This window comes from Pseudopodoces humilis, chromosome 10 (assembly GCF_049639895.1).
Source record: "Pseudopodoces humilis isolate 2021_Gansu_Grassland_sample_001 chromosome 10, ASM4963989v1, whole genome shotgun sequence".
Taxonomy (NCBI): Eukaryota; Metazoa; Chordata; class Aves; order Passeriformes; family Paridae; genus Pseudopodoces; species Pseudopodoces humilis.
Window position 1 is genome coordinate 12,811,447 of NC_142209.1, and position 22,094 is coordinate 12,833,540.

The 22,094-nt window shown below is 37.7% G+C and overlaps 2 protein-coding genes across 6 annotated transcripts in view; both read left to right on the forward strand.

Moving 5' to 3' along the window:
* The window catches only part of CDC14A (cell division cycle 14A), a 53,963-nt gene extending 36,326 nt beyond the window's left edge, over nucleotides 1-17,637 (forward strand). Inside the window, exons 10-16 of one of the 5 annotated variants that reach the window (XM_088060273.1) lie at nucleotides 165-303; nucleotides 3,594-3,750; nucleotides 4,395-4,507; nucleotides 5,089-5,136; nucleotides 6,170-6,298; nucleotides 7,260-7,578; nucleotides 9,451-10,793. In XM_088060273.1, coding sequence (XP_087916399.1) covers nucleotides 165-303; nucleotides 3,594-3,750; nucleotides 4,395-4,507; nucleotides 5,089-5,136; nucleotides 6,170-6,298; nucleotides 7,260-7,578; nucleotides 9,451-9,585 — 1,040 coding nt within the window. In that variant the 3' untranslated portion in view covers nucleotides 9,586-10,793. Of the gene's footprint in view, nucleotides 1-164; nucleotides 304-3,593; nucleotides 3,751-4,394; nucleotides 4,508-5,088; nucleotides 5,137-6,169; nucleotides 6,299-7,259; nucleotides 7,579-8,667; nucleotides 9,120-9,450; nucleotides 10,794-15,845 lie in introns of those variants that run through there. The other 4 variants (XM_088060271.1, XM_088060270.1, XM_005520942.3 and 1 more) reach the window with 4 other exon arrangements.
* A 2,713-nt stretch (nucleotides 17,638-20,350) lies between these two features.
* On the forward strand, nucleotides 20,351-21,787 carry GPR88 (G protein-coupled receptor 88). The gene has a single exon (XM_005521256.2). It carries the CDS (start codon nucleotides 20,717-20,719, stop codon nucleotides 21,785-21,787), a length of 1,071 nt encoding a protein of 356 aa, XP_005521313.2. The 5' UTR covers nucleotides 20,351-20,716.
* Nucleotides 21,788-22,094: the final 307 nt, after the last annotated feature.

Genomic DNA, 22,094 nt, shown 5'->3' on the forward strand with positions numbered 1-22,094 from the left:
TAGAATTATGTGATAAATGGGACACTGAATCAGAAATTATTTCTTCAAATACTAATATGGTGAATAACTTTGCATGGAAGTTTTCTTACATCCCATACTTTCATTTGATAATTCTGGAATGCTCATCCCTTCATGTGTGGCTGTTGATACTTGTGTTTCTGCAGCTGGCCTGGGGAGAACAGGAACACTGATTGCCTGTTACATAATGAAGCACTACAAGTTCACACATGCTGAAGCCATTGCTTGGATAAGAATATGTCGCCCAGGCTCCATTATAGGACCTCAGCAGCACTTCTTGGAAGAGTATGTATATATATCCTTTCTTTGCTCTTCTCCATCCCTATCCATCTTGAACTATTTATAGGGTCTAATTTGTCTACTGACATTTGTAAGTTATTGCCTGTTCAATATATTTAAGGTTAGTTAATATGTGATTAATCTGAGTTACTCAGGAGCAGTCAGCTTCTCTGGAGTTCAGTGCATTTTGTTCCCTTAAAGGGGCACAGGACCCCAAGACTGCATGTTTCTGTTCTGGGGAATTTAGGAGTTAGACAAAGGTGTTGGAAGCGGACAGATGTGTACAAAAGATTAAGTCAACAAATAGGATTTATTAAATATTAGCATTTAAAGAGTAGTCTTTAAATACTTCATATATCATCTGTGGCACTTAAAATTAATCTCAAAATGGTATAATTTGTATGGTTTTCCTTTATTGTAACTAAAGATTACATAAGTACTTGGCAGAGAGCTTATGATCTCCATAGGATTCTTCAGCATGATGTATGAAACATTTCTCATTTGGAACTAGTAGTTGTTGCCAAGCAAATGTATTGTTTTAATACAGCTTCAGATTTGATCCTGACTGGAAATGAATGACAGTGATGTAGACAGAAAGTTTAATGTCATAGTGGTTTCTGTGTTGTGTGTTTACTATTGTAGTGGTTATGCTGATATAGTTGAGTTGATGGCATGATGATATTTACTTGGAGGCATTTTCACTTTCATGGGACAAAACATTTTTCGAAAATCCACTACAAGTAGGAAAAAGAATTCATCAACTCTGCTAGGTACTGTGTAAATACTGTAAAAGATTCACTGACCTTGCATCTTAAAATTGATAGGATATTGGAGATAAGGATGTATTACTGCAATTCTGTAATTACTGTAATTCAAGAGAAATAGAGCATGAATGAGGGGTTTATTTTCCAGTGCAACTAAATGGACAATCCTCTGTTTGAGATGTGGCTTGCTATTATTCAAAATAATGCAGACCACAAGTTTTCTTAAACTACAGGTGTTCACAGGAGCTGGATTAGTCTTCTTCAGACAGTGCTGATGCTTGGATGATACACTCTAAAAAATGACTTGCACAATAGAGAAAAAACACAAGAAATGTAGTAGGTTATGTTACAAGATAGGAAAAAGAAAGCCCATGTCTTTTCTTGGTTTGACTGAAGGAATACTTGGCTTGATTTTATAGACAGGCAAAGGTCCTTCAGATCTATCAACATTTGTCATAGCTGAGAGCTGTAGTGTTGTTCAGTAAGAATTTTCTACTTTCTTAAGGGTAGTAGATACCTGTTTCAACAATCAAACAGAAGTCCAGTAATGTCACTAATGGTGTCAGAATGGGATTGGGAATGTCAGTTACATCTTTCTAGTATAAAATATCTTGCCCTTAGGGCTGCAAAGTTGCATCTGACAAAAAGGTAACATCTTGCAATTTCAATCTTCCAAGCTTAATAGGTGTCAAAGCCTAATCTCTTAGGTTCTTTGAGGTTTGATAAGGGAGCTTTGGCTAGTTTAGGGGCATTTTTTATATAAACTCTTCCACTGAAATGTGTATCCGATCAGTTTATTACTGTGTATGCAATAATCTTGAAAGATTTCAAAGGTATTTAAATTCAAGCATGTTTTCTAGGGTGTCCTGGTTTGGAAGACAGGTGTCTGCTAGGGAGGGCAGGAGCCTCCTTTGGAATGAAAATGTAGACCTCCTCCCTCCAAATTATTATAATTCTGAAATCAAGGGGCTCTCAGGCAGAGGTCTGGGGATAGGAATAAAAGTTCTTTACTAGTATTTATAACAAGGCAAACAAACAACAATAACTACAGCATTAACAACAAAACAGAACCAGGGGCCCCGTGACAGCCTTCTTGGCCGAGATGGGAAGGGATGGAGGAGAGGCTTTGTTTCACAAACCCCCTCGGGCGGGCAGTCCCGGTGCTCCTGCAGGGCTCTGAGGAACACTCAGCTGGAACAGCAGGGATGAGCTGAGATCCAGGGCTGGTGGCTGAGGTGTATCAGCAGCTCCACGGCGATGCCTGGCACTGCCACACGTCCCGGCAGGACAGGGGGTGCAAGGCCACCAACAAAGAGAGGAGAAGAAGCAGCAGCTCCGTCTGGGTGATGGTGAGATTCCCTTCTCCTCACCGCAACAGCTCTGCGCCCCAAGGTGTCCTTCTCCCAAGCTGAAGAAGCCGCCAAACTGTCCCCACCCTCCCCTTTTCCTGCCCCCTTCCCCCCGTGGGCCGGCTGAACTCTTTGTGTTCTTCAAGCACCCACCAAGTACCCACAGTTAGGTTTTCCCCAAAACTAATGGGTAAAAATTCCACAGGTAACTAAAAGAAGGACACCTAACCCCCAACATAGGGTACTTCTGTTAGGTGGACTAAATGGCACTCCCTCTAGCCCCCACACATTTGTTCTGCCTTCTCATGATGTTTACTAGGGATGTAATGAAATTTTTCTGAAGTTCTTACCTTTTGCATTTATTGAGCAAGCTTAGGCAATTGGCTCAGATCCCTTAGATCTTACAGTTTGCCATAATATTTCATTTCCAAACAAAAGTTTCCAGTGGAAGTGTATTCTGATTTAATTCCTCACTTTTTTTTTCCCTGTTCAGTGTAGGAATTTAATGTTTCAATAGTATGTAATAGGGTCTCAGTTCTTGGATGGAGCTAGCATGATTGGTACCTACCCAGCAAACTTCCTTATCAAGGAATAATGCTGCCTCATCAAAAAAGTCTGCTCTGCCCATGCACATTGTAGTGAAGAAATTTTTATTATTCTACCACCTGTGTGAAGGATATATTCTTTCAGTTTCTAAAAGTTAATATTAAAGCCCTGGTGGACTTTAGATGACTACATCCACTCGTACTGCACAGGTCAGCTGTAGTTTCACTGCACAGTATCTGTATACAGAAAACTCATGTTAGTAAGTTGCAAAGTCTTGTATCATCAGTTTTGCTACACATGATGTTTATGAAAGCACTGTTTTATATTATTAAGTTGTATTTTAAGAGCCTTTAAAATATGGTTACAAATTCCTGTTTAGTTAACCTCTTTCCCCAGAAGATTTGATAAAATTAAGTTTTAGTACTGTGGCGACTACAGACTTATTTGGTGATTCTGGAAGGTTGTTTGTTGTTGTTTTTGAGGTTTTAAAATTTCTTGTGATAGACATGTAAATTATTTTTGAGATGAAGATGTACAGAAGATTCAGATGTTGGCAATCTGTATGCATGTTTTCATACTGTTTTTTATATGTATGCAAATTTGTTGATCAGAATGGCTTTGGTTTTGTATCCTGAAGGAAGCAAGCAATGTTATGGCTGGAGGGGGATCTCATCCGATCAAAGCAGAAACAGCGAGGAATTGATGGAAACATTAACAGAGTTCTTTGTGGCTTGAATGACATTTCCATCAGTGACAGTCTGAATAAAGCACAAGACCTGGATCAATACAAGGAGGTAAATGTTATTAGGAAAAATTTCAAACAGACTGAAGCTGAGCTTTTAATAACTAGCTATAGATAACTTCTAGATTTGTGGTTTTTTTTTAGACTTGTATTAGTATTAGATTGATTTTTCTCAGATTAGCTTTTTTATAGGCCATAATTAGAACAAATATCCACTTAAAAAATAAAAAAGATCAAATAATATTTAAAACTGTTAAAGGTAATTTTTCAAGGTTCAAAAGGTTTGCATTATTTCAAGTCATTCTCTCAGGATTTTCATTTGTTTTCTTGAGAATGAAGGAAAGCAAAAAGCCAGCTTCCCTCCTGGAAAAAAAAATCTGCTTACTCGAAGTTTTTAACTAAAAATGCAGGTGTGTATAGATGTCCAACAGACTTCCTTGAAGTAAATAAATGCTAGCATTAGGCTTGAGCATCATGAACTGATTGAGGTTAGATTCTGCAAAAGCCCTATATGAATATGTTTGTACAGAGGCACATTTAATGTACCAGAACTATGCAGAGTAGTGCCATGTCTGCAGAAGACAGTAGATCAGCCTTCTGGATTCTGATATTTGTGAAGGAGATATTCAGTGCTTGGAAACTACACTGCTGCCAGGAGTTGATAGATTCTCTTGCTTGCATACTTTTGTTTCCCAGAATGATTGTGAAGACAAAGATGTGGAAGCTCGGGATGGGATGACACAGGGAGATAAGCTGAATGCCTTAAAAAGTCGGCGACAGCCTTGTTCCATTACAGCTGGAGCTCTGAGGTAATTATACCAGTCTGAGGTAATTTGCAGTTTTAAATTCAGTCCATGCTATCAGATCTGTGTGGTAAGTACATGCTCTTGTTTAAGGCAGTAGTACCACCTGTACCACCTTCTGTGGTGGAAACTTCTCCAGGTATGTATCTATTAGTTGCACATTTGATTTGTTGATCTTTTTCTTCTCTCCTTTTTTGCCCTCTGTCTCCCTGTTTGGGGATGCCTTCTTACTATGTAGCAATAAAAGATAACGTAAAAAATACTTCAAAATTTTCAAATTTATATCTAGTATTTTAAAACTTACAACTTGAACAAAATATTCTTAATCTAACTTAGTTGTCTTTCTATAATTACTTTTCGGTACTCCTTATAGAAATTAAGAGTTTTTCAGAACCAGTAAAAATGTGAACTTTGGAATTAAACCTGAAGTAACTGTCTGTTCTTTAACTGTAAATCAAAACACTGATTGTCAATAATTCGAACTCTTATTTTTATATTTTAAGCCAACGTGAGAGACACAGATAAGATTTGGCAGAGGGGAAAGGTGTTTTATCCTTGGATAAAGATTGCTGCTTTTGTTTCTTTAGGCTGCAAGACATGAAGCTGCACACCAGGTCAATATCACAGCCCTTCAGGTACTGACTTTAAAATTCTACTTCTAAATGTGTATCACTTGAATAGGGTCTTAATTTTCAGTGTTTTGAATTATTGCTAATCAATTGATGTAATTACTATTTTCAGACTTCTGAGCATAGGGAGGTAACAAACCTTTTAAATGCCTGCAAATTGCATGCCTTGCCCCATTGAATCTAAAATACAAATGTAAGACAAAATTTCTGTTATTATCAAGTATTAATACTGAAAAGAGCACATTTTTTTTCAGTTTTGTGACCTGAATTTTTGAGTTGGATTTCGCCAGATGGCTAGCATTGGAAACAAATGTTTTACCCTTTCTTGGTGTGTAATTTAAGCTGCTCAATGTAATTTTTCTTCTATGCTTGTAGCTGGAGACTTGTGCCCAAGTTTTTTTCATCCTTTAAGGTCTGATTGCTGTATCCCCTGATCTAGGGTCAGAGAAAACTCATTTTTAAATTAATTAATGTGGACTGCCATTACAGTAACAATTTGAGTAGCCCAGTGTAACATACATACAGCTCATTATCAACACATGAAGAACCTTGTCACTAAGAATCCCACCCTAGAAAGAGCTGCATGTTCTGTGCAACTTTGTGAAACTTTTCATTTGGAAATGATGCTGACCTCATGAAAGCTAAAATTTTGGGGTTTTCTACTCGTACTTGTTCTACAAACTCAAAAAGTAGTCTTAATCAAATTTACATTTAAGTTCTAAAATTTATGATAAAACTTAAATCTATAAAAAATAGACACTTGGCCTTCATAAATTAGCAAGGTGAAAATAGTCTGTAACTTTTTAGTAAGGTGCCACAGGGGAAATACTTGGAGTGGATATCTGGAAAGTTTTTGGTTCTTTGTTTTTTTTTAAATAAGTTTAAGCAGGCAAACTTGAGTTTTTGCTGTTGAGTTCTCAGACTTGATAATTCACACTTATCAAAATACCAGTCTATGTACTGAAAGACTATATGTGTTGGAGATGTATATTTTAATTGTAAAATCTTGCTTCTTAGTGGAACTCTGCGCTTTTTTTAGACTCAGTACTTCAGGTAGCACAGAAGGACCCATATCTCCTCTGAAGGCCTCCAGAGTGATGGCAGTTACTTCACCACCTGCAGAAAGAATAAGCAGACTTTCCACGTCCTCAGGCTCTAACCTTAAAAGGTTTTTTTCTTCTTCTCATTTTGGTACAAATGCTTGCAGTGTCATACAGTGGTTGGCTATCAGTGCATCTGCAGCCTATGAAGCCCTTGCTGTTCTTTGCTACAAGAAGACTTAAATTTACTTACAGTGATCTGCTGTTCTAGCCAAACTTTAGTTGCCTGCAGATTTAAAAACAAGCAAAACCCAAAATCTATCCTACTAGTCTGAGAGTTTCATTGAGATTGTGTCATCATAAACGGTGCTGTCTTGCTCAAGTGGGTTGTTAAGGTTTCTTTCATTTATCTCAGTTTACAGATGTTTTGCACATATTCTCACAAGTCTATATACTATTACTCTCAGAATACTGAGTGATAATTAATTTTTTATGAACCCTTGATTTATTTAGCTCCATTATTACTATTTATTTAGCTCCATTATTACTATTGTCCAAAATAATTGTATATATTAAATGACACTCAGAATGATTGATGCATTTTTAATAACTGTGTGCAGAAAAATTAGCCTGAACAGAGTAACCTGCTTGAGGTATTTCAGGACACCCTACTTCTAGTCTCAAATTTTTTTATCTTATTTCCTGGTTACTTGAAGGCTTGTATCACAAAGCTGATTGCAAGAACCAGAAAAAGAGTTCTTAAACTGTTCCACGTCCACAAAGTACTTCAGTGTAAATCAGATACTGCCTAAACCTTTTTAACACCATCTCCTGCATGTGTGTATGGTTTGACAGAGGTGAAAGGTGGCCATGGTGTAGTGCTTGAATAAGCAAAACTTGGAAAGTCCTTGCAAAGAATTCTGCTTTTCGTTACTTAGGAGCTAGAAAGTGAACCTGTGTGCAAACACAGATTATTTCAGAATGGTCTGTGTTATTCACCGAATGTTTACTAATTGTCTGTTGCATTTTTGTATGTATCTCTACATACCTTGTGAATATTTTTTTTCCCTGCATTTGTTTTCCATTCAGCGTTTCCATAAACTCCAGACTAGCCAGTTCTCTAGGGAACCTGTATGCTGCTTCAGATGATGATGAGAGCACAATGACATCATTGTCCTCTAGGACAGGTTTTACTATAAGCCATATCTCCAGTCACCTGAATGGCAGCTTGCAGCTGCCACACAGAAAAAATCATGAACTGAACAACAACTTATACAACAGAAACAGCAGTAGTGGCAACAACCTGAGCAGCCAAAGCAGTTTTCACAGCGCCGTGACAGATGAGTATGCACCAGCCTTCCTTTATGGGCCTTACAAGTCCACCAGCACGATACCAGAGTCCATTCCTGTAAGTCCCAACAGCACGTTCAGGCAGCTCACTGATGCTTTTCTCCTTTGCTTCTGAGAGCAAAACTATTGCAAAAAAATCTTAACTCAGCATAATTTTCCGACTTCCGCCAATGTTTCTGAACAGCACTTTTGTCTATTGCCTGTCATTTCAGCTGCATTTTTTGCCATCTCTTCTAAACATCTATTATATGGAAGTTTCATAAAAATAAATCACACCTAAACTTAACATTTTTTCTAACTTTTTTATGGACCTTCTTACCCTTTAGATTTTATTTCAAATTATCCTTAACACAGTGTGTAAGTTATGTGTCTTCATCTTTGTGCAGTAACAGTTTCTTAGAAGCCTTAGTATGTATCATAGTAAACAGAGGGTAGAATATCCTTAAAGATAGGGCTTATTTGAACAATTAGTGCTCTTAACTTGGAACCTACTCCTTTGCTAACACCAAATGCAGAAAGTATTATAAACAAGATATTTCTAATGGTTTCACATTGCAGCTTTCATCCCTCAACAGCTTGACTGCCTTGGGCTTATTTTGTGCTCTTTTTCTGCATAAAAGTCTGTACAAAGAGGATGTACAGATGAACTAATTCAACCTGAAAGTGTTTCTATACAAAATTCAAAGAGAGACTAGAGAAACTTCAGTTATGAAATCAGGAATAGCTTCATCTATTCTAGGGAAGAAATAATCGTATCTACTACGATAAATATAAAACCAATTTAAAATACCTGGTTTCCCAGGATTTGATAACCTACTAATTATAAAAAATAGTACACTGTTTTTAAGATTTTGCCTATGATTAAGGGAGCCTGTCAGCCTCTCTCAATTAGTTCTGACACTTAGGATTTTTATTTTTCTTACTGGGTGGGAATAAAATAGGTTTTGTGTAAAATTAATTTTGGAGTATTGCACATCACTCTTCTTTTTCCTTACCACTGATAAATTGTTTCAGTATAAAGAAAGTTCTGGTATTATACCTGCTGTTTTGTGTGGTGAGTCTGTCTTAAGACAGCTAATAACATACATTGCACGTAACTGGGATGTCCTGAGAAAGGTCATTCATGGCCTGTGTTTTCTTCCTGCAGAAGTGGAGACCCTCCTCTCTTGTTAACAGCTGAGATGTGGCACCAATTATGGCACTCACAGTTCAGAAGCCACATCTTTGTAGCTCGGGAGTATGAATTGCTATTTCTGAGGACAGATGACAGTAGGAAATAAAATCTCATTGTTCCATTGTGGAATTAAATTGCATGTATGACTGAAACCTAATCTGTATAAACAAAACATTAAAGTTGAGGGAATGTGATTCTGTATTTTCTAATTCAGTGTGTTCTTCCTACTTCTATCCTGGTAGAATCTACTTGACCAAAAGTGGCTCTTCAGAATATTTGATGCTTTCAGACTCCTTGTTTAAAAAAAAAACAACAAAATTAGTTTCTTATCCACTACAGTTTATCTAGAAATAAATGCTGATATTCCATGTTCTTAGAATCACTGTTTGGCATTGAGTTTAAACTGTACTTTAAACAGCAGCAGTAATTTATTTGTTTGCAAGGGAATTCTGGACTGTTCCCACATCTTCATCTCTTAAATTTGAATCTGTTTTTCCCTACTACATAGGATTGTAATAAACTATATATAATTGAGATTTTTCAAGTAAGATGTAGAAATCATAGTTTTTCTATGATTAAACAGGTTCTAGAACAAGAGGACTGTTCTTGTTGAACTAATTCAATTTAATTGCTTCAGACATAGAGATGAGGAGAGAGGTGAAAAGCTGTATAGCAAACCAGGAATGTTTGAGATACACTGATGAGTCTTAGATTTGTTCATGCATTCTCATTGCTCTGGAAAGTCATCCTTTTTAGGTGTTCCCAGTCTTTAATTCAGCATGCTTACAGAAATTCAGTTCTCAGGAGTTTGGTCCTCTGCTCCTGTTGAGTATACTGGAACTAAAAGTCAGTGTACCAATAGTGGGTGACAGCAATCACTCACCTGAATAAATGGTAAATTGGCTGATTTGATTTTTTTTTTGTTATAATGTCTCACTTTCAGTACTGTCTCATAGTTAATGCATTGAACAGTAATGCTTTGGAGAGTCAGCCCATTCCCATTCTTTTCGGTTGTTTCTTTTGTAAATTATATGCTGCCAGCAGCATTTTAAAGGCTTTTTTTCCATATTTTACTTAGAGCCACATACTATGCATAATATTACATGCAGCACCCTAAGAGGAAGAAATTCCTTGTAGCTGTCATATGACTTAGTCATGAAAATAAGCTGACATCATTCACAATAGCCCAGAATTTACAAGGATATACCAAATGATAATGTAAAGCATTACAGAACCAGTAAGCCTGTTTTCCTCAAGCAGCTTAAAAGGTCGAATGTAAATATAACATCTTAAAAGCTAAGAACTGTCACCTCCTTTGGAGAGGTAGTTGCTTTAACTTAATTCTACAAATTATTTTTAACAGTGAGAGCCAAGTTTTTGGGGTTGTTCCATAAGCATAGGACAGGAAATTAAGTATGTGTGACACTTCAGGGATTTTGTCTAGATATTTACAAAATTTTAGGATAGTGCTGTGTTTCTCCTTAATCTCATAAACCCTCGAGGTACAATATAGTTGGCATTGGCACAAAATTTCCCCAAATCTGTGTGGGGAGAGGGGGTGGTTTACAATGTAACTTCCAGAATTGTAGCATGCCTTTCTTCCATAAGGATGACTTAGGAATGGGGAGAAAAGCAAGGAATGTTGGTTACTGTGTAGTTTAAGGAAGAAGAAAGGAGCAATTCATGAACAGGTGAAATAGCCAAGTTCACAGCAGAGAGGTGCTTACAGTGAGGAAGGAAATTGTCTCTTTGCAGTAGAACTATTAAGTCACTTAACACATTAATTTAAATTAAATATCTGAGGCATAGTGTAAAGTTTTAGGTTGAATGGAAAACATTTTTAAAGAAAAAAAACTTTCTAAAATGCACAAATCTCCTGTTTTAAGAACATCTTTAATTTTCTTCCTGCCTATCTTAATGACTTTAATAATGCATGGAAGGATATAAGGGATATAAAGGCTATAACCTTTGAATAATTCTTAGCTTGATGTTGCTTGCTCTTGAGGAGTAGAGGTTATACACAGTTAAATGCAGCAAGATCTTTAAACGAGATTCTATCTCTAATCTTCTTTGAAGAGTGAGGTGAGCTAAAAATATTGTATATTGTATATTATATATTATATATTTTATGCTATGATGTGAGAAGCAGCATTTCTTAGCAAGTCATGCCATGCAAAGTCTACATAACAAAGTGCAATGATTTACCTGTGAAGTAATAATTTTTCAATACATAATAATGGCTAAAAAGTGTTCCTGTTTGTAATGTTTCTCAGATATGTTCTGATTAATGCATTTGCTTCTGAATGTACCCTGTAGCCCTGTGCATCTCTGCCAGTCACAGAGGAGTGCGTTAAATTGTTACCTATTTTATGCACAGTTGACTGAGTGCAGTTACTGTGATGTCCTGAGGTTTAAGACAAGAGTAGGTTTTTTCAGTCATTTAATCTCTGAATGCTTTCAGGTAGTGAGCAGCTTATTGGCAAATACGGATGCTTTATTTCGAGGACAACATAATTTTTCGTAAAGATTACTCTCAGTGATTCAAGAAAGTCATGCTTAAAACTATTTCACTTTTAACCTGAAACTTTCTGTATCTCTCTATCAGTGTTATAGCCCTTTGTTATCTTCTTTTCTTATTGTGGAGATATCTCATGCTACTCATCTCAATTTGGTTTTCTTTTGGTAAGTGAAGTTAGCTCAAAAATCCTTTTGGAAAGTGTTCAAATTCTTCAGTTTTTTAAAATCTTTCTGGTCCAGAAAGCTGCTACTCAGTGCTATCCTGCTTATAAATACATAGCTTCTTTTATTTTCTTTGACTGTAATGCACTGGGACCTGTGGGGAAAAAAAAGTTCTTGCCATTGATAATAGTGACTTCTGTTTCTTGTATTTAAGTGTCATGCCCTGCATTCCTCAAGGGACTTTTGTTTTGGTTTGGGATTTTTTTTTCTTTTCATGTGAAACTGTGGAAAAGCATCATGTCTTTTATTTTTATTTGGTTGGTTTTTGTTTTTGTTTTTTCCTTCCTCTCCCCTATTATTCTGGGACCAATTAACCCACCAAGGAAGATTCGTTTTTCCTTACCACTTCAGTCACAGACATGCAGCTGTTTTGTTTTTGGTGGCACTTCCCAGTGGTCTGAAGCTCATCAGCAAAATTCAGAATAGTATCAAGATACCAGTTCTGGCAGAATTCTTTTAAAAACAGAATTCTGTTTAATCATTTCCACTTCACTGCTTTAGATGCTGAAATTACTTGAAAGTCGTGACAGCCCAGCCTAGGCTTGTTACAGTGTTTGTGTTCTTTCTAATTGGAGCACATCAGGTGATGTACCTGACAGAAGTCTATTACATGTCCTGGTGCTTTGTTTACTCACTAGGTTCATCAAAGGACTCTTGAATGATACTGATCAATTATCTTTCTCTTAATTGCCAAAATCTCCCTTCCCTCAGTTAGATATCAAGCTAACCAGCTGTAATCATGCAGTACTTTTATTTTAGAAAATCACCTTATCACTCTTACTTGTATATCTTTGTTATCACGAGTGGTTCAGGAGCATTTTGAGATGGCTAGGACAGCAATTATTCAGTTCTAGTTTATGTTCACTAAACTCATTAGGGAGTTTTTCCCACAGTATGCAAGAGAAGGTTATTCACCAATCTTGTTTTGCAATGAAACAGCATTAATGCTGCTGTTCCACATTCCATTTAACAAAAAGGAAGAATAAAAAATAACCATGACTATAACTATTGTTGTCAGACATGTATTTTTCTCTAAGGTTTTTGTCCTTCATCAGTGCAAGCTTATAATCCACTTTATCATGTTTATGCTGATGAGCTAGAAGAAAAGCTTGATTTTTAAAGAAAAGAAAAAACCTGCTGTTTCAGTCAAATAGAATAAATATTTTATTTTACAAAGTGTGTGTTTTGATTAACAGAATCTCTCACAATAACAGTTTGCAGAATTATTCTCTTCAACTATAATCACACTTAAGGTACTGCTATAAGGTTTTTGCTTTGTTCTCACTATAGTTCTAAATCCAAATATCGCTCTTTAAAATGTATTTTTATTGGAGAATATGTAACTGGGTAGTCTTAAGATGAGTCACCTTTTGCTTCTATAGCTGTCATGGAAACTGGCAAGATGGAAACATTGCCAAAAACTGAGAAGTGTTGGCAGTGTTTTAAGATTCATATACATAATCTTTACCTGTAGCATGGTTTTTCTTAATAAGAACTTGCCATTAATGAAAATAGGACAGGCTTTGCAAAAACCAAACAAACACCAGTGCATCTTGCTGATGTGTAAAGTCAGGATCACTTCATGTGTGTGCATTTTCTCTAATGCATCCTGAGTTAGTTTAGTGGCTCTTGTGTATTCACAGTAGTTCTTGCCTGTGGCAGCACTCTTATTGCAACGATGTTTTGGGAGAGTTGCTGCACAATTCAAAAACATAAGTTACATTTTTGCAGTTATCTGGGGAAAGGGCATGTTCAAATCCTGAAAAATAAGCCTAAATGCTATAAGGGTTATTCTGTCTTGAAACAGAATTCAAATTCAGGCTGACTTGGTCCTGCAGTCTCATGTCTGCAAATACAGTTCTAGTGTCTCAGCAGATTTGGTGCTTATATTCTCTTCCACAAGGCTTTCTGTGCCTTCTCTTGAAGAGGAAAAGTGAAAGTGATCTAAGCACTTGTTTCAGCATAAACTTCATTAGATATCCTTAACTGTAGTGAAACTATCTAATTCTTAGTTCTTTGTATAAATGTCTGTTATTTGAGTATAAAATGGCAAGCTTGACATGGCATGGGACCACTGTAGGAATACACACTGAGATTTCTTCTCCATTAACTGATTTTATACTCTCATTTTTACAATTCAGCAGTCAATTTTCTTTGGATTTTTTGTCTTCTATTTTTAACTCTGTTTTAAACAAGAAACTCCATTTTAAACAAGATTGTGTTAAATCCAGCAAATTGTAAAAATGGATTGGATTTTTTTGTTTGCTTTTAATAAAGCTGTCAGAACCATAGGCCATACTTTGAGTCATGGCAAATGTAAATTTTAAAATAGAAAACTCCTCAAAAGATTTAAAAGAAAAAAGGAAGAGAAAACCACAATTACAGGCTTTGAAACTTTACAATCAATCTCTTCAGACATGTGAAGAGATTTCAGAGAAGTAATATGTGCTCTTAAAGTGCAAAATAAATCAAAACAACAAGCCTCTCCTGCTATATTTAAATTTCTCAAACTCAAATGTGAGTTCGCATACTTTACAGTAGCTCAGTTGTTATACCTATCGCTATGATTTTAGTAACAAAAATTTATATGAAGTCACATAGATTAATCTGAAAAAAGTGCTGTTCAGATTTAATTATTTACCTATATAAAGATTTTAATACTTTAGGAAGACTTTGAGACATTAGGAAGAAATCATAGGGATGTGAAGTAGGGTTATGATGAGGGTGGGAACACACCGAAAAATGTATTTCTCCATTTGAAAGTAAATAAACTCTGTCTTACCCATCTGTAACGAAAATTACCAAAACACACTATCCTGTTTCCAAATAATATATGCTGCTGGATATTTGGTAGTTTTTTATATGTTTTCTTGATTTTTTTTCTCATATTTTTGTAACTTGGATTACTAACAGTTTAAGAATTACAGTTTAAACTTCAAAATCTTTCATTTATGGTTTGCTTCTTTTATTAAAATCATGATGTAGAATTCCTGGTTACTGCTGTCTGCTGAGTGAAGGGCTGGTGTTCTCAGTTCTTTGTTACTAACTGCTTTTAAGAGTGTACAGTGCTTTCCGGTCATCTTTCATCTGTCAAAGCGTAAAGTAATCTATTACTGTATAACATGAGAGGAAATAACTACATTTCTTGCCTTTGAAAGTGTTTATTGATCAGCTAATTAAGTGTAACCATATTTCCAGTTGTTAAAATACATTTCTTAAAATGCGAAGCCTTTGAGGATCATTAAGAGAGAAGTTTCAAGTGCCCATTAATGAAGGGATATTCCTTCTGCCTTGCTCTTACTAAAAACAGACATTTTTTAGTCAGTGGTATTGAAATCTGTATGCTGACATCACTTTTTCTACCTAGGGAAGAATATCCAGATGGTCTCAACTCTTTGAGATGTGAACATGCATTGAAAATACACACTGAGACTTAAAATATAGGGGGAAAGTAGTTGGTGATACTCATTAGAGCTGTAAAGGTGTCTATAAATGTATTATACACTTCTACTGGCAGGTTCCACTATGGGTGCCAAAGAGCATTTTCTATAATGATTAGTTAGGAATAGTAGGAAAATGGAAGAGAAGACTGTGAGGATCCAGTCTGTCATAGGACTGTTGCTCTCCCATAGTTCTCTAATTCTGAAGAACCGATGCAGTTGTAAAATACATTTGGGGGGGGTTATTTGCTATTTATTTATAACCATACTAATCTGGGACAGCTCATCACTATACAAGATTCATATTCATCAGAATGACTTCTTAAACATCTGTATAGGAGCTAGTAAAATGATTGGATACTGTCTAAGCTGATTAATCAGTTTTTAATAAAACTTCAAATTTTAGTAGAAACAGAAATGTAAATAAATACAGTAGAGCACATTATGGTTTTCTGTTAATTATACTGACTCGTTACTAATCCAGATGAACCATTTGCAGTGCTTCATTTTCATCTGGTTTTGGTAATCATACATAAATTTATCCATCTGTGTAATTACTGATGTAGCTTTTTTCCTCAATAATGAGCTACATCATGTTTTTCCTATATCATTACCTGAATCAACATCTAAAGTAAGCTGACTCTTACAGTAGCAGTTGGATTCTCATTCAGGATAAGTGGAAACAATTCAATTACAGTAGCAGTGGTATTTTAAAAGACTTGTAATGCTTTCTTTAATACTCTCAAGAAACTGATTTGGAAAAGTAAGTGTAGATATAGGAAAATTGATGGACTTTACTCAGATTTTAATTTCTTCTATTTTATTCATCTTTACCTATGTAGAGATTCAGGTCCTCCTTCAATTCTATTTTTCTCCTTTCTGTCCTTCCTCTACTCTTTAAGTGAAAAATACATGTTATATATAAATAAAACCTCTCCAGTGAGTTTTAATCAGTTTTTCTTCTCTGCACAGTCCCTTCAGTCTGAGTATGTTCAGTACTAAAGCCTTGCTGCTTTGGTGAAACCTGCTGAGCTCTTCAAGTCTGTCCTTTGTGATGGAGAAGAACTGAAGAAATGAAGCTGCTCATTAAAGGAGGAACCTTCAATACAAGATGTATTAAAATCTTAACACCAAGAGGAGACTTCTTAACAGGCAGAAATTTATTTTTAATGACTACTGCAGATGCACTGAAGTTGAATTTATGGAAATTACTACCCCATGTTATATACAAATCTAATTTTTTTTTATGTTGAGACAGCTTAAATATATTTCTAATGAGTTCCATTAAGACATTTATTAACTTGTGTACAGTGTTAAAATATGTATTAAGAGAATATTTTGGTAAACTATATATAAAAATTATGTAAAAACTAGAGTATATTTTAATTTAGGGTCTACTTTGCTACAAAAATGTATATTTTAAAGAATTTGTACATGTTTATCAAAGATACAATTTTTTTTTATGAACAAGAGATTTTTCTTGTTTTTTGGGTCCATTATTATTGCTTAAATCCTAATGTAATTTACTTTTTTACTAATTGATCTTCTGGTAATTTGATGCAAGTCTAACTAGTAAGAGACTTGTTATTACAATATCAACTAAAAGCACTTGATACACAGTCTTCTTTCCACTTCTAGCTGCTAATGTTTCTTAAGGAAACACTATGAAAGAAAAATAAAGGGAAAATATTTGTTGAGATGTGATGTAATTAATTGCATCTTCTACTGAAAAAAAAAATTGTGATGACTCAATTGTACAATTAACACACTTTCAATTTGTCTTAAAGGTTTTATGTTTTATTTTCAGTGTAGAATGTTAACTTTTGCTATGCAATATATGCTGCAGAATGAAGGTAGACCAAACTGAAGTTGGTGGAAATGTACAATGAATTAGGTATCACTGCATACTTGCATGCTTTTAACCTACATTTGGCAGTATGTGTACAATTTCCTTAGCAACACATAGTAAATGTTGGACATAAATTTTTATCTATCAATTGGATGCTTCATAAATCTTTACATTTGCTTTTAAGCAAATGGCTGAGGTAGCCTCCTGTATCATGGAAGGTTTTTGTCATAGTAAAGATGCTCTTTACTCTGTGGAATGTACAGTTCAGGCAGATGTGTTTAGGAATGAGGCTTAGGATGAAATGGTGTTACAGGGAGGTACTAAAGATCATGTGTAAAATTTTCAGAACTCACAAGTGCATGGTAAGGAAAATAATACAAGCAGCTGTGAAGATTTGATTTTCCCCCGATGTACAAGACAAAAATGAATTTGTTATCCAGTTGTTTTTCCAATATCTGCAGAAATTTGAAAACAAAACTTAGTTGAATTGTCAGTCTTTGTTCCTGAAGACCTGTGAATACCATGCATTTGCTTTACAACTGAACTGCTACATATTTTTTTTAAAAGGATCAGATCACAAATTGCAATGGAACGTTGTTCTGAAAGTGTTAAAAAGCAATACTGAAAGCAGCTATAAAAATCAAAATCACTGAATAAAATTTACATGCAATACTGTACATTTTTGCAACTGTGTATATGTAACACATGCACAAAGTAGCATATGTGTGTGCTTATATATACAATATACTGTGTATGAATTATAGATGAATGGTAAGGTAATTCTACCTCTCATAAAGAATTTTCTCATGTACTTTGTTATAAATAGTTTTCCGTAATAAAATACTGATTAATTTTGAAATGTAGATATATACATATACATACAGCTAATTGATAATAAAATGCCTGTATAAACTTCCTTGTTTCATGGGGTTTTTCTTAGATCTTTTGATTATTTGATCTCTAATGGAATATAATTCTTCAAAATCACCTTCTTTCCTGTACACCATGTAATGTACTTAAAAGTAGGATGACATTGCAAAAGGCCATTAGCAAGAGAGAGACCTTTTTTACAATCTCTCTAAACCTTCTTGTATTTGCTTTGTAAATGCCAGGTATTTAATCAACATGTTGAAATTACGGTGATGGGGTTATATTTCAAAATATGGTAATTTCAAAGCTGTGTCTGAACTGAGGAATCTTTCCTGGGTGAGGCCCCTTGTTATACAGGTGTAATATACCTTGACTTTTTTGCATGTGCAACAGGTCCCTTAGTTCCACCAACAGCATTTTCTTTGTGCATAAGAATCTAAACAATGTAGCTTTCTTTAGCTTTTTGTCTTTCCTTCCTTCAATTTAAAAGTAGTCACAAATGGTTCTAACATTTGTTTAACTATGTTGCTGATTTTCAGCAAATTTGTTATATTACATGATTATTTATCTATTATTTACTAGTGCTTAGTATTCCTATCAGCCTCTCTTGCAATAGTTGGACAGTGTGTAACTGTTACTCAAAAGGAATGGGAAAGCTGGGAATAGAGCAGATGCTTTCCAAGTTGTCCAAATTCTGGTGACAGTCTGATCTAAAAAGACAACAAAAGGCTTCTGCCACTGCATTTGGGTGTATAATGGATGGTAATTTGGATGTGCAGAGTAAATAATATACAGGAAGAACAGGTAATTAAAGGGTTTGTAGTACATAGGACTCAACCTCTTGGCCTTTTTTCTACACTTTTATTGATTTATTAGATTAAATACATAAATACCAGCTTATGTACAATTTTTTTTATTCATAAATAAGTCAATATTCTGCAACAATCAACTTCTTAACTACATACAACAAAAAAAATTGGAACAGTGAAAGGTCAAGAAGGTCTTTTAGAACCTTGTAGCTTTTAAGAAATAGCCTGAAATTTATTTCAGATCCTGTGTTCACTTGTCCTTGAACTTTACCATTTCTGTTCCTTCAAATATGAATATATCTGTTTCTGGGAGAACAAGCAGTAGCACATAAGATCTCTAAAAACACAAATGGATGGATTAAATAAATCTAAAGGTCTCTACTGGACATATTATTCTGTGGCTAACATCTTATGAAACAGTTAATCATCATAATCTCTTTTAAAGTATGCTTTATGAAGCTTTTCAGTTAGGGAGATATTTCTTGTTACAAATTCAGAGACTATTTTTCAATTACAGTACTGCAGAAAGAGGAGGATTTTAGTTTCTATAATAACTGTTCTTTACTGACAGCTAAACAATGAAAGGCCTCAAAAGGTTTGACACTTGATTAGATCTACACTGTAAAGTGCAGCAGGCAAAAAATATGGTAATTAAGGGCCTGATCAAGTAAATCACTGAGGTATGTCTTTAACCTTAAGCACATGAGCCATCTAATTAATTAAAAGTGAACATAGATATTCATGTTTTTAACAAATCCACCTTTGGATCAATATTTCTGCCCATTGTTAACATGAGCCTTTTTGTCAAATAGAAGATGTGCTGTATTGTAACATCCATTAACCCACACAATTTAACTTTTTTAAATTGAAAAAATGTATACAGCAACTATAACTACCTCCTAATATATTATTTTGGTACTGCCATTTGTTAGCATCTAAGAATGCCTTCTGAAGGTCTCTGGTACAGGTATTACCTTACAAACTGCAATTGCTTGCTTTTGTAGCCAATATCTAACCTAGCTGAAAAAGCAGCTTTTTTTTCTTAAGCTCATAATAAAATTAATCATCACTCCATATCTGAAAAGCTTTTCAAAGTAAATGTAAGTTCTCTTACTGAGTTTTTTATTAAGTCTTGTCCAGGTTAAGGACAATTAACATTTTGTCCCTGTTCAAGTAAAGCAGGGTAGAGTTCCTGGGAGAATCCCATGACTAATTATTCTCCATTTGGGAACTGACTGTTCATGCCTTCTCTTCAATCAGTTTTTAGTCCACCTCAATAGCTGTTATTCATCTCTGCAGGAACTAATTTTGGAGTTTCAAATACTACACCGATTCTGTGTTATCTGTGTGCTCACCAACACCAGTGTTCACCTCTGACAGGATGGCAATGCAGGATTTCCTATGGGTTGAGACAGCCTGAGGTTTATGAAGAGACATAAAATGTTCAGATTGAGAACCAGCTTCCTCAAATAAGTACTGTCTTATAATGACTGTTCTATTTACTGTGTTTGAAAGATTTGATTTGGAAAGTATATTATTATAGACCAGTTCTAAAATTAAAATTGCTGAAGCATACTGAGCTTTCTCTTAGCAAAAATAAGATCAGGAAAAACTCTGTTAAAAAGCGAGTATCCAGCAGAGGAATTTCTACAGTTTATGGACTGTATTTCAGACAGAAGTGACTGATACTGGTATAAAACCTTGCTTCAAATGGAAGTTGTGTAAATGGGTTAGACCCAGAAGACTGGTAAGGCAGGGAGAAAAGAGTCAGACTCTGTAGTTGGAGTATTTCTGGAGCATGATAGGGTTTGGCTTTTTTTTTTTTTTTTCCTTCTTGATTTAACAAGTTGAAAATCTGCTGAATTATTCATGAAGAGTGGAAGGGCTGAATCTTCCTGGAATGATATACAGTGTACGTACTGTGGCACAGGAGAAACTGCAAAGCTTTGTATCATTTGCTGCCGTTTCTGCTGCCGATTGCAAGGTGCTGCTGCTTTTGCTGTTTTCACAGCTACAGAAACCTCAGTCGTGCGCTGGTCTGCCAACAGCCATTTGCCTCCCTATGGACCCACCTTCACCAGCTACAATCTGTGGACTCTCTTGCTGCTTACCTGCCTTGGACACTGCTGGTTTTTGGATGGTTACTGCAAATAGCATTTTCTGGACCTTACAGCTTCTATGACTGAAACCTGCCTTAGAGTCCCCCAGCTGCACAGCCTCCCGTGTGCTTGGTGAGGACTCCTGCAGCAGAACTTCTGACCCAGACAAGGATGGGATTTACAGGGCAAAGTCAAAACTGAGCTGCATTCAGCGAGATGCCCAACGCCTCTTCCTGGAGTGCTAGCTCGCCTCTGCTGCTGCTCTGGGAGGACTCCTCCGGGACCCGCATCTTTCTGTCGCTGCTCTACGCAGTCTTAGCTATCTCAGGGACTTTATCCAATGTGATGGTCATCTATTTAGTCTTCTCCTTCAAAAAGCTGCAGACAACCAGCAATGCCTTCATCGTGAACGGCTGTGCGGCAGACCTAAGCGTGTGCGCCCTGTGGATGCCCCAGGAGGCTGTGCTGGGGCTGCTGCCCCCCAATTCCTCCTCCCTTCGCTCGGCGGAGTACCGGCTGCTCCGAGGGGGGCTCCTGGGCCTCGGCCTCACCGTCTCCCTGGCCTCGCACCTGCTGGTGGCTTTCAACAGGTACGTGCTCATCACCAAGCTGCCCAGCGTCTACCAGGCCCTCTACCAGCGGAGACACACGGGCTGCATGATCGGGCTCTCCTGGGCCCTCGCCCTGCTCCCGGTCCCGCTGCTGCCCGGGCTCTGGACCCTGGGCTCTGCCCAGTCGGACGGCAGCTCTCGCTACACCGCTCTGCTCCTCGCCCTGGCTGTGCTGGGCCAGACCGCGCTGTTGCTCCACTGCTACCTCGGCATCGTGCGGCGGGTGCGGGGCAGCGCCAAGCGGGTCAGTGTGCTCAACTTCCACCTGCTGCACCAGCTGCCCTTCCCCGCCGCGCCGCCGCCGCCTCGCCGCGCCCAGCGCCGCCTCAGCAGCGTCTCCGTCCTGCTGCTCTGCTGCGTGTTCCTGCTGGGCACCCAGCCCCTGGTCTGGGTGAGCCTCCTGGGCTTCTTTCTGCGCCCGGCGCCGCCGGCGCTGCAGGCCGCCAGCTGGCTGCTGCTCTGCTCGCTGTCGGCCCTCAACCCGCTGCTCTACACGTGGCGCAGCGAGGAGTTCCGCCGGGCGGCCCGCTCCGTCCTGCCCCGCGGCGAGGGCCCGGCCGCCGCCCCGCGCCCCTCCGCCGCTGCCGCGGGCCCCGCCGGCGCCCCGCCCTGCCCACAGCTGCCGCGGCGCCGGGGCACGGGGGGCAGCGCCAGCGCCCCGGCCGCGCCGCGCTGAGGGGCCGGGGCAGCGCCGGGACCTCGGCGGCCCGCTCCGCCAGCCCCGCCGGCGGCCACCGCCCGTCGGGCAGCCGAGCCGCCCCGGCCCCCGCCCCGGTAGCGCTTCTTCCTCTACACGTTCTTCTGCTGCTCCTGTCTGACACCACGCACTTCTTGCCCGCTCCCTCTTCCACCCCACGGCCAGGCAGCGCCGGGCGCTTTCCCGAGGCACCGGGACGGACACTGGGGCGGGATCTCCCGCCCTCCCCCTCAGCCCCGCTCCCGGCACGGCTGCTGCCCGCCCCCGGGAGCCGGCCAGGACTCCA

Coding starts and splice junctions, on each gene's coding strand:
- GPR88 (XM_005521256.2), top strand. CDS start 20,717: ATGCCCAACGCCTCTTCCTGGAGTGCTAGCTCGCCTCTGCTGCTGCTC.